Genomic DNA, 11,130 nt, shown 5'->3' with positions numbered 1-11,130 from the left:
GGTATATACTATCATGTTCGTATTTAATTTATTTATCCATGCGAACGTGTTCGGGGGTCAGCGTTAACTTCACACCCTGGTTGACCACCGATTAATTGCCTGGTTTGTGTGTTTCTGGAGGTGTTGGAGGCATGCACCCAGTGAAGTCTCCCTGCATCACCCTGCATCTTCCTATATCTCCCTATATCACCGTACATCACCCTTTATCTCCCTGTGGTATAATATGACATCGTTCTCACCACCAGGAAGGCCAGCCACAAGAAGACGGTTCACCACATCAACCTGCCTGTCACCCTTGAACACCTGGGCCTCACACCTTTCATTATCAACGATAAAGTGACCAATGGCACGTTCTTCCGCTATGCTACCTGTATACCTGATGTTTGTTCAACGGAGGAGTTGTGGGTAAGGCTTGTAAGCTCGTTAAGTTCTTGGTTGATTCTTGTAAAGCTTGTTTTGACTCGTGGATGCAGTGGTGGAGTGGTTAGTGGTGTTTATTGGTCGTTTAGTCTCCAGTTCGAAACCCCCTTTAAGGATGCTGTGTCTACTAATGTATGATAGGGTGTGATAGTATACTGGTTTGTTTAATACACCGTTACAGCTTGTCTCCTCCTCCTTCTCTCCTCCCCCACTCCTACTTCTCCCTCACTCCTTATCCCTGACTCCTCCTTATCTTCGACTCCTCTTTCTCCCCCACCAGGCCAGCTTGGTGCAGGAGTACTGGGAGAAAGACTACAATTTGCTCTATACCTTCTGCCAACCAGATGAAATGTTTACCGCCTTCACTGCTGGGGATATCGCCTTCATGTACGTAACCTGAGTCTTTCGTTTTGTATTTTGTTATTGTGCTCTTGCTTTCCCCCTTCTTCCATCCTCCTTCCCCCTTCTCTGTCACCTCGCAACATAGATGATATATATATATATATATATATATATATATATATATATATATATATATATATATATATATATATATATATATATATATATATATATATATATATATATATATAGTCGATGATCCACATTACTTTTGCTGCTAAGGACTCACTCTCTCTCTCTCTCTCTCTCTCTCTCTCTCTCTCTCTCTCTCATCCAAATCATTGTCTCCTTTTGATCTAGGACTTAAAACAAAGTACCATTTCAAGTAAACCACTCCACCCCCTCCTCCTCTCCTCCCCTCCCTCTTCCCCTTCCCCTTTCCTCCTCTTTCCTCTCCCTCTCCCTTCTCCTTCTCTCCCCCCTCCCCCTCTCCCCTCCTCCAACTACTACTAACCCCACACCTTCACCTCCTCCATAGCACTGTGGTCAGCATTCTCTTCTCACTGATGCTGGCGGCTGGCATCGTCGACGTCTACATACAGAACACCAACAACAAAACCTTGGCGAAAGGTCAGTCGGGTCTGCCAAAACCTTCCTCTATGTATGATACATTTCTGACAACATCTATGTACGTATGATTGAGCTTGATATCAGAGAAGATCAATTATGTTTAGGCAATATTTAAACCTACATTCTATATGATAACTAAAGATGATTATTATTGTTATTTTAATTATAATCAGGGTGATAACAAGACCCACATTATGTAAAGAATGCAAAGGTCATGACTTGAGGTTATTGTGTAGTTATTATTGTAAACTGAACCAGTATCACTAAAGAAACATTAATATTATTATTATATCTCCAACAGGTGGGCTCAAGTACTTGTTGCCCTTCTCAGTTTACACCAACACCCAGAAACTGTTTGAGCTGAACACCAAGTCTTCTCCCGGCACCATATCGTGTTTACATGGCATTAAGTAAGTACTTTATCCCTCACTGTCACAGAGTACTCTCCCTACAGTGTAACTATAACTGTATCCTAACGTAGTACTCTTCCTACAGTGTAACTATAACTGTATCCTAACGTAGTACTCTTCCTACAGTGTAACTATAACTGTATCCTAACGTAGTACTCTTCCTACAGTGTAACTACCCTCTCTCCTCCTTCCTTCCCTCCCTACTACCCCCCTTCCTTCCCTCCCTACTACCCTCCCTCTTTCCTTCCCTTCCTACAAGCCAATAAGGTCGAGTATCTCCGCCAGGGTGTTGTCCATGACTTGGGTAATCTTCGGTCACCAACAGTCTGCTTCCTTACAACTGAACGCTAACACCCAGGACATGTGGAAGGTGAGTGACGTGTTGTGGTGACGTGTTGTGATGACGTGTTGTGGTGACGTGTTGTGATGACGTTGTTGTGAAGTGTTGTGGTGAAGTGTTGTGGTGAAGTGTTGTGGTGAAGTGTTGTGGTGACGTGTTGTGATGACGTGTTGTGGTGACGTGTTGTGATGGCGTTGTGGTGAAGTGTTGTGGTGAAGTGTTGTAGTGACGTGTTGTAGTGACGTGTTGTGATGACGTTGTGGTGACGTGTTGTGGTGACGTGTTGTGGTGACGTGTTGTGATGACGTTGTGGTGAAGTGTTGTGGTGAAGTGTTGTGATGAAGTGTTGTGATGAAGTGTTGTGGTTCAGCGTTGCGGTGACGTGTTGTGGTGACGTGTTGTGATGACGTTGTTGTGAAGTGTTGTGGTTGTGGTGAAGTGTGTGGTGAAGTGTTGTGGTGGTGTTGTGGTGACGTGTTGTGACGTGCTGGTGACGTGTTGTGATGACGTGTTGTGATGACGTGTTGTGGTGACGTGTTGTGATGACGTTGTGGTCAAGTGTTGTGGTCAAGTGTTGTGATGACGTGTTGTGGTGACGTGTTGTGATGACGTTGTGGTGAAGTGTTGTGGTGACATGTTGTGGTGACGTGTTGCAGTGAATTGTTGTGAAGTGTTGTGGTGAAGTGTTGTGATGACGTTGTGGTGAAGTGTTGTGGTGAAGTGTTGTGGTGACATGTTGTGGTGACGTGTTGTTGTGACGTGTTGTGGTGACGTGTTGTAATGACGTGTTGTAGTGAAGTATTGTGATGACGTGGTGAAGTGTTGTGGTGAAGTGTTGTGGTGAAGTGTTGTGATGAAGTGTTGTGGTGAAGTGTTGTGGTGAAGTGTTGTGGTGAAGTGTTGTGATGATGTTGTTGTGACGTGTTGTGGTGACGTGTTGTGATGACGTGTTGTGGTGAAGTGTGATGACGTTGTGGTGAAGTGTTGTGGTGACGTGTTGTGGTGAAGTGTTGTGGTGACGTGTTGTTGTGACGTGTTGTGCGTGTTGTGATGACGTGTTGTGGTGACGTGTTGTGGTGAAGTATTGTGATGACTTGGTGAAGTGTTGTGGTGAAGTGTTGTGGTGACATGTTGAAGTGTTGTGATGAAGTGTTGTGGTGAAGTGTTGTGGTGAAGTGTTATGGTGAAGTGTTATGGTGAAGTGTTGTGGTGACGTGTTGTGGTGACGTGTTGTGGTGAAGTGTTGTGGTGACGTGTTGTGGTGACGTGTTGTGGTGACGTGTTGTGGTGAAGTGTTGTGGTGACGTGTTGTGGTGACGTGTTGTGGTGAAGTGTTGTGCTGACGTGTTGTGGTGAAGGTGTGTTGTGGTGACGTGTTGTGGTGAAGGTGTGTTGTGGTGACGTGTTGTGATAAAGGTGTGTTGTGGTGACGTGTTGTGGTGAAGGTGTGTTGTGGTGACGTGTTGTGATAAAGGTGTGTTGTGGTGACGTGTTGTGGTGAAGGTGTGTTGTGGTGACGTGTTGTGGTGAAGGTCATATGTAGAGTATATTTTTTTTTTATCTCTTTATGATGTCTGCCCGTGTCTGTCTGTCTGTATGTATGTATGTCTGTCTGTCTGTATGTATGTATGTATGTCTGTCTGTCTGTCTGCATGTATGTATGTCTGTCTGTATGTATGTATGTATGTATCCGCCTGACCCACTTTCACTCCTTGAATCCATCTCTTTCCCCATAAAACACGACGACGAGAACTCACACACACACACACACACCCACACACGCCCCACACCCCCCCACAAACCCATATACCCACACACCTCCACACCCACACACACCCTCTTCAATGCCCCACCACACTCACTGTACAGGGTGTCTCAAAAAGAAAACACATTGTCATATAAATTATCGTGGAAGTCTGGTGAAGGTCGTAGTATACCAGCTACAGTGTCCACATTAAGGAGACTTCACATACATATAAGGACAATGTTGCTGTTTAATCCTGTTCAAGTATTCACGTGACCCCACGAAAATTTGTAAAGTAATGTGTATTTTGTTTTTGCTACACCCTGTATGAAATATGACAATAAGTATGACAATAAGAAAGTATGACAATAAGTATGATGACAAGTATGACAACAAGAAAGTTGACAACAAGTACGACAACAAGTATGACGACAAGTATGACAACAAGAAAGTATGACGACAAGTATGACAACAAGAAAGTTGACAACAAGAAGGTATGACGACAAGTATGACAACAAGAAAGTTGACAACAAGAAAGTTGACAACAAGTATGACAACAAGAAAGTATGACAAGAAAGTTTGACAACAAGTATGACAACAAGTATGACAATAAGAAAGTATGACAACAAGTATGACAACAAGTACGACAATAAGAAAGTATGACAACAAGAATGTATGACAATAAGAAAGTATGAACAACTATTAAGAGGATGTATTGTGTTGTGTCAGAGAGTAAACAAGTTCCTGTATCAAGCGATCGCGAACGCCTACTTCAGCGTGGACACCTTCTTCATGGTGGGCGGCCTCCTCTTGTCCTGCAGCGCCTTCAGGCAACTCAAGAGGACTGGGAAGTTCAACGTCGCTCTGTTTTTTCTACACAGATTAGTCAGGTAGGATGTATGAACATTTTTTCTCACTAATTACAATATACAGGTTGAGGATGGACACCATTTAGTATCTTTTTTCGGTCTTCGGGAAAATAAAACAAGATCAGAGATTTTTTTTTTATCACCATATGTTCTCGGTAAGACTTCAGGTAGGTGCTCGTTGTAGGTTTAGGTTTAGGTTAGGTTAGGTTTAGGTTAGGTTAGGTTAGGTTAGGTTAGAGAGGTAACGCTCAAGTAACTCTCACGTCCTCTCACAGATTAGTCCCAGCCATCGCCATCGTCACCGGTCTCTACGCCACCGTCGTCCACTTCTTCATGTCTGGCTTCTTCGCTGACTTCTGGCACTACTGGTAGGCGACCTGTAGTCAAATCTGGTGGAGGGACATCTTATTCATAAACAACTTTGTGAACGAGCCTGCAGGACTAGGACTTGGAGGAGACGTAAGTAAGGAGAGAGGGTCCTATAGGTTAGGTTAGGTTAAGAACTTATTATATTATGGTCTCCTACCTTATATAACTTACTCATATACTTTATGGCTTCTACATACAAGAGGTGTGTCAATGTATTTACCTGTTTCAGTGTTTGGGTCAGTGTTGGTACCTGGCCGTCGGCACACAGTTATACCTGGTGGCTCCCTTAATCTTCCTACCATTATATTACTACGCTCCCGTTGGTGAGTCCAGCTTTTATACAGTGAAACCTCTATTTAACGGACTATATGGCAAGGAAAGTCCGTTATATCAAAATCCCATTAAATGTGAAACCTCCATCTAATGAATTATATAGAGATGAGATTCCGATATATTAAGAGTCCGTTAGATGTGATGAAACTCTCCATCTAACGGATTATATGGAGAGATGTCCGTTATATAATGATTCCACTGTACCTGTTGCCTATAAGAACATTCAATCAGGGAAAATGAAGTATATCTTACACGCCAATGATCTACTAGACCCCAATAGGACAGAGACAAAAATCAAGGCCCTAATCCAAACTGTACCCCTCAAAGCAGAGAGCACAGAACGCCATCTTACAGTAAACAAATAACTTATGAATAGAAATTTAACCAATATAAACACTTAATAAACAGCTAGACGTATAATGCTGTGATAGTGTGTTGTATTTAGTTTAGTTAGTATGTATGATAGTATACAAGAGCCGTGTATTAATGCTGTATTTTCCATTGTATTATACTAGGTAAGGTCTGGATGTATGTGCTGTGTGTGTTGTCCATCTACATCCCTGCCCAGATTATCTACACCTATGACCTGCCTCCCTCTTCCTTCTTAGTAGCTCGGTAAGTCAGGGAGGGGAGAAGTGATAAATGGCAGTGAAGAAATAAGCAAAGCATTGAACAACTACTTCTTATCAGTTTTCACAGAAGAAATTCGCTAGGAAATTCCAGAGATGGAACTCATATTTAGGGGAAAGGAAGAAGAGAAATTAAAGAATATCACTATCAGAACAGAGGATGTTCTTAAGAGGATAAATAAACTAAAGAAGACAAAATCCCTCGAGTCTTGAAAGAGTGTAGGGAACAGATTAACGGATCCCTTGTAAATTTATTTACAAAATTATTAGACACCGGAGTTGTGCCAGACTTGTGGAAACAGGCAAATGTAGTACCCATATTCAAAAAGGGAGACAGAGCATCAGCGTCAAATTACCGGCGGATCAGTTTGACGTCAGTAGTGGGGAAATTTCTTGAATCAATTATAACAGATAGCATCCGATCGCATCTAGAGAAAAGCAAATTAATCTACGACTCGCAACATGGTTTTACAAAGGGAAAATCTTGTCTAACAAATCTGTTGGTGTTTTTTAGGAAAGTCTTCGAGGTAGTAGATAATGACGAAAATTACGATGTTATTTACTTAGACTTTAGCAAAGCATTTGACAGAGTACCGCATCAGAGGCTTCTGAGAAAAATTATGGCTCATGGTATCGAGGGGAAAGAATCAAATTGGATAAAATCATGGCTCACCGATAGAAGGCAGAGGGTCAGCGTAGATGGTGTTAAATCTGAGTGGGGCCGTGTAACCAGTGGGGTTCCCCAGGGGTCAGTACTAGGCCCACTCTTGTTCATAATCAACATAAACGATCTAGATACTGGGATCAGCAGTGACATAAGCAAGTTTGCGGATGACACCAAAATAGGGCGGCAGATTAATTCAGGGCAGGATGCAAATGCATTACAGGAGGATCTAAATAAACTGCAGGTGCAGGGGTGGTCTGAAAAATGGCAAATGAAATTCAACACCAGCAAGTGCAGCGTACTTGATATTGGAAGAACAAATACTGAAAATGTATACAGCCTTAACATCATCAACCTAGAGAAGTCGACTTGTGAAGGAGACCTAGGGGTACTTGTAAGCCCGGACCTACGGCCTAGAAAACAGTGCGTTAATGTTCGAAATAAGGCAAACAGAGTATTGGGTTTTATATCTAGAAGTGTAAGTAATAAGAGTGCAGAGGTCTTATTGCAACTATATCTTGCGCTAGTCAGGCCGCACCTCGATTATGCGGTTCAGTTCTGGTGCCCTTATTATAGAATGGATATCAATTCACTAGAGTCGGTGCAGCGAAGAATGACGAAAATGATTCCGGGACTTAGAAACCTTCCATATCAGGATAGGTTAAAGAAACTTAACTTGCATTCCCTAGAAAGACGAAGAGTGCAGGGAGATATGATAGAAGTATTTAAGTGGGTGAAAGGAATCAATAAAGGGGATATAGATAAAGTTCTTATAATATCCGAGCAGGATAGGACTCGGAGCAACGGATTTAAATTGGATAAGTTTAGGTTTAGGAGGGAGATAGGAAGAAACTGGTTCACAAATAGGGTGGTGGACGAGTGGAACAAGCTTACCAACTTTGTAGTAAGTGCTGGAACTCTGGAAAGTTTCAAAATGAGGCTTGATAGATTCATGGATGATAGAGAGTGGTTGTAACTCTCGACAGGAGCTGCCATGCACAGGCCAACCGGCCCATTGCAGACTTCTTATTTTCTTATGTTCTTATGTTCTTATTGAATATCCAAACGTTTTTAGGTTAGGTTAGGTTGGGTTGGGTTGGGTTGGGTTGGGTTGGGTTGGGTTGGGTTGGGTTGGGTTGGGTTGGGTTGGGATGGGTTGGGTTGGTTTGGTTAGGTTAGATTAGGCTTGATCGGTTATATTAGGTTAGATTATATTATGTTAATTTAGGTTAGGTTAGATTACCATTAAGCTAGAATACCTTAGGTTAGATTAATTAGATTACCATTATTTAGATCACATTAAATTAACATTGAATGAAATAAATTTGGTCTTAACTACTCAAGTGATCTAACTTGATTACCTTTTAACTAATCATTTCATTAACCTCTACTTCTCACACTCCAGTAACGCAGATGTGTACTACAACAAGGTCTACTTAACGCCGTGGTGTCGTGCAGGGCCGTGGCTCGTCGGAATCTGGCTGGGCTACATCATGTATACTCAAGATCACAAGCGAGTCGTCCTGAAGAAGGTGAGAGAGATGTTCCCCATGTCTTTTGTGTGTATGTGTGTGTGCTTTAACCCCTTGCTTCTACTATTATTACATACACCAAGATTTCTTCACCACCAAACCTAACTTAACCTGTCGACTAATCTTCCTTGTTGTTTCCAGTGGCAGGTAGTGGGTGGGTGGACGGCAGCTGTGTGTACCGGAGTGTTGCTTGTGTTTGGGGTGTGGAGCTACAACACCGTGCCACCCAAAGCTGACTATGACATCGTGACCCAGGTGGTGTACGGTGGGCTGCAGCGGTTCATGTGGGGTGTAGTGATGGCCTGGATTATCTACGCCTGTCATTACGGAGCTGGTGGTGAGGAGTCTTTTACCACACTTATAACCATAGTTATTCTTATACCACACTATGGCCAATTAGGTGACAATATTACACTGAGACTCTACCTTAACTCTCCCTTAACTAGATACATTCACTGAATACCAGAATCTCTAGAAAGACTCAGTTTATGGATCTATGTGTGTGTGTGTGTGTGTGTGTGTGGCTGACAATAGTATCTCGGGTCCTACAAATCAGTTCCAAAATGTGTGAGAAAATTTGCCCCCCAAATTGTTTCTTTTCGTTCATTTCTTCTTTATTTTACTTCCTTCCTTCTTAAGTCTTATGTATTCCTATGTCACAAAAGGATATAAAAATAGATAAACTTGAATTGAGTTACATCAATAAATTCAAGGATGAGGATGCCTATTAAACTTGATCTGACCTGTCCTTACCTGACCTGACCTGACCCATCCTGCCCTGTCCTTTCCTAATCTATTAAAATTGGTACCCAGTTGTAATAGCTCTCTAGTCCTAAAGATCAAGGCAGCATAAATTGGAACCTATTAAAACTGGGAACTATTAGGATTGAGGACCTAATAGGTCTAAAAAGGACCCACGTAGCCTAACATGAACTAACCCAACCCTCCCTGAACTGACCATTTTTCGAATGGTCTGAAAAATGGCATATGAATTTCAACGTGGACAAATATAAAGTATTCAGTATAGGAGATGTAAACAGGGAAACCAGATACCAGATGAACAACGATGCCATAGAGAAATCCGACTGCGAGAAATATTTAGGAGTAATGATAAGTAGGAACCTTAAGCCAAGTAAACAATGTGTTTTTACTCGTAACAAGGCTAATAAATTACTTGGGTTCATACAAAGGAGTGTTAGTTACAGGACTAGCGAGGTCATCCTAAAACTGTATCTTGCGCTTGTGAGACCACACCTGGATTACGCAGTTCAGTTCTGGTCACCGTATTACAGAATGGATATAGAAATCTTGGAAAGAATTCAGAGGACAATGACAAGACTAATCCCGGGCATTAGGAACCTTGAGTAAAGAGACAGGTTAAAGCATCTTAATTTGCACTCCCTCGAGAGACGTAGAGAGAGGGGCGACCTGATGGAGGTGTATAAGTGGAAGGCAGGGCTAAGCAAAGGGGACATTACAAAGGAACTCAAACTATTCAACCAGGAGCGAACTCGTAACAATGGTTTTAAATTAAACAAATTTAGATTTCGGCGCGAAATACATAAACACTGGTTTGGAAACAGAGTAGTGGATGAGTGGAACAGGTTACCAAATATCATCATTAACTCGAATACGCTGAATAGCTTCAAACACAGATTGGATGCTTATATGAGCAATAGGGGTTGGGTGTAAACGGGACAGCCCAGTATGGGCCAACAGGCGTGTTGCAGTTTCCTCCATTCTTATGTTTTTATGACCTGACCTCAATATTGTCTTCACTACAGGCCTCGTGAATGACTTCTCGCCACCCCATCTGGCAGCCACTTAGCCGTCTGACCTACACCATGTACCTAGTGACTCTAACAATGCAATTCGCAATCGTGTATCAGGCGAGGGTACCCTACTACTACTCTTACATCAGCCTGGTATTTATGAAGTGTTGTTGATTATTATGGTTAGGGTAGGGTTAGGTTAGGTTAGAAGCAGTAGGTTAAGTTAGGTTAGAGTATGTTAAATTAGGTAAGTTGTGTTAGATTAGGTTAAATAAGTAGGTAAGTTGTGCTAGATTAGGTTAAATTAAGGTAGGTAAGTTGTTTGTTAGATTAGTTTAAGTTAAGGTAGGGTAAGTTGTGTTAGATTAGTTTAAGGTAGGGTGTTGTGTTGATTAGGTTAAATTGAGGTAGGAAATTGTGTTAGATTAGGTTAAGTTAAGGTAGGGTGTTGTGTTAGATTAGGTTAAATTAAGGTAGGGAAGTTGTAAATAAGTTTAAGCAAGGTAGGTAAGCTGTGTTAGATTAGTTAAGTTAAGGTAGGGAATTGTGTTAGATTAGGTTAAATTAAGGTAGGGTAAGGTGTTAGATTAGGTTACTAAGGTAGGGTAAGCTGTGTTAGATTAGGTTGCTGTAGTAAGTTGTGTTAGATTAGGTTGCTAGGTTGGAACAATAATGGTATATATTATAATGAACAAATTTACCATCATGAATAAACTCATAAGGTAAAACTTAACCAGGTATTATATAAGCGTCACCAGGTACCACACAACCCTCACAAAGTACCACCTGCTTAGATTATGGAGACGTGGTGTAATGTGATCTCCTTCTTCGTGGCTGTGTTGGCCTCTGTTGAATTGGCTTGGAGAGGATCCTGCTGGGACGTCCTGGTAAGTTCTGGTGATTGGGTGAACGGTGATTCATGTATTATCTAGCAATTTTTTGGACAATCATAATAAATACTTATATTACACAGTTAACACAAACACTCTCTACCAGAGGACAGCTGACCTCCTCGACCCCAGAGAATGGCGCTGCACTCTCCTGTAGGACGCGACAACTCCGCCACTTCCGAAATG

General features: G+C 42.0%; 2 protein-coding genes across 2 annotated transcripts; both read left to right on the top strand.

Annotated features, from left to right (window-relative positions):
* The first annotated feature begins 212 nt into the window (after nt 1-212).
* LOC121857426 (nose resistant to fluoxetine protein 6-like) lies at nt 213-5,142 on the top strand. The gene is made up of 7 exons (XM_042353478.1): nt 213-405; nt 701-807; nt 1,301-1,392; nt 1,694-1,802; nt 2,088-2,172; nt 4,616-4,776; nt 5,031-5,142. The coding sequence occupies exons 2-7, from the start codon at nt 770-772 to the stop codon at nt 5,125-5,127; spliced, it is 582 nt and encodes a 193-aa protein (XP_042209412.1). The 5' UTR covers nt 213-405; nt 701-769; the 3' UTR covers nt 5,128-5,142.
* Nucleotides 5,128-10,902, top strand: LOC121857429 (O-acyltransferase like protein-like; the record flags this gene model as incomplete). The annotated part of the gene is made up of 7 exons (XM_042353480.1): nt 5,128-5,214; nt 5,354-5,447; nt 5,973-6,072; nt 8,156-8,282; nt 8,424-8,619; nt 10,067-10,207; nt 10,849-10,902. Coding segments are annotated over 6 exons (648 nt in total), but the record flags the coding sequence as incomplete, so codon positions are not given.
* Nucleotides 10,903-11,130: the final 228 nt, after the last annotated feature.

Source organism: Homarus americanus, unplaced genomic scaffold, assembly GCF_018991925.1.
Source record: "Homarus americanus isolate GMGI-L3 unplaced genomic scaffold, GMGI_Hamer_2.0 scaffold37415, whole genome shotgun sequence".
Classification (NCBI taxonomy): Eukaryota; Metazoa; Arthropoda; class Malacostraca; order Decapoda; family Nephropidae; genus Homarus; species Homarus americanus.
The sequence above is the reverse complement of the archived record's forward strand: the minus strand, read 5'-3'. Positions and strand labels throughout refer to the sequence as shown.

Excerpts from the sequence above, each read along its gene's own strand:
- LOC121857426 (XM_042353478.1), top strand. The coding sequence starts at position 770 with ATGTTTACCGCCTTCACTGCTGGGGATATCGCCTTCAT. Across the intron at positions 1,393-1,693 it reads CAACAAAACCTTGGCGAAAG|GTGGGCTCAAGTACTTGTTG; the intron begins GTCAGTCGGGTC and ends TATCTCCAACAG. Across the intron at positions 1,803-2,087 it reads TCGTGTTTACATGGCATTAA|GGTGTTGTCCATGACTTGGG; the intron begins GTAAGTACTTTA and ends TATCTCCGCCAG.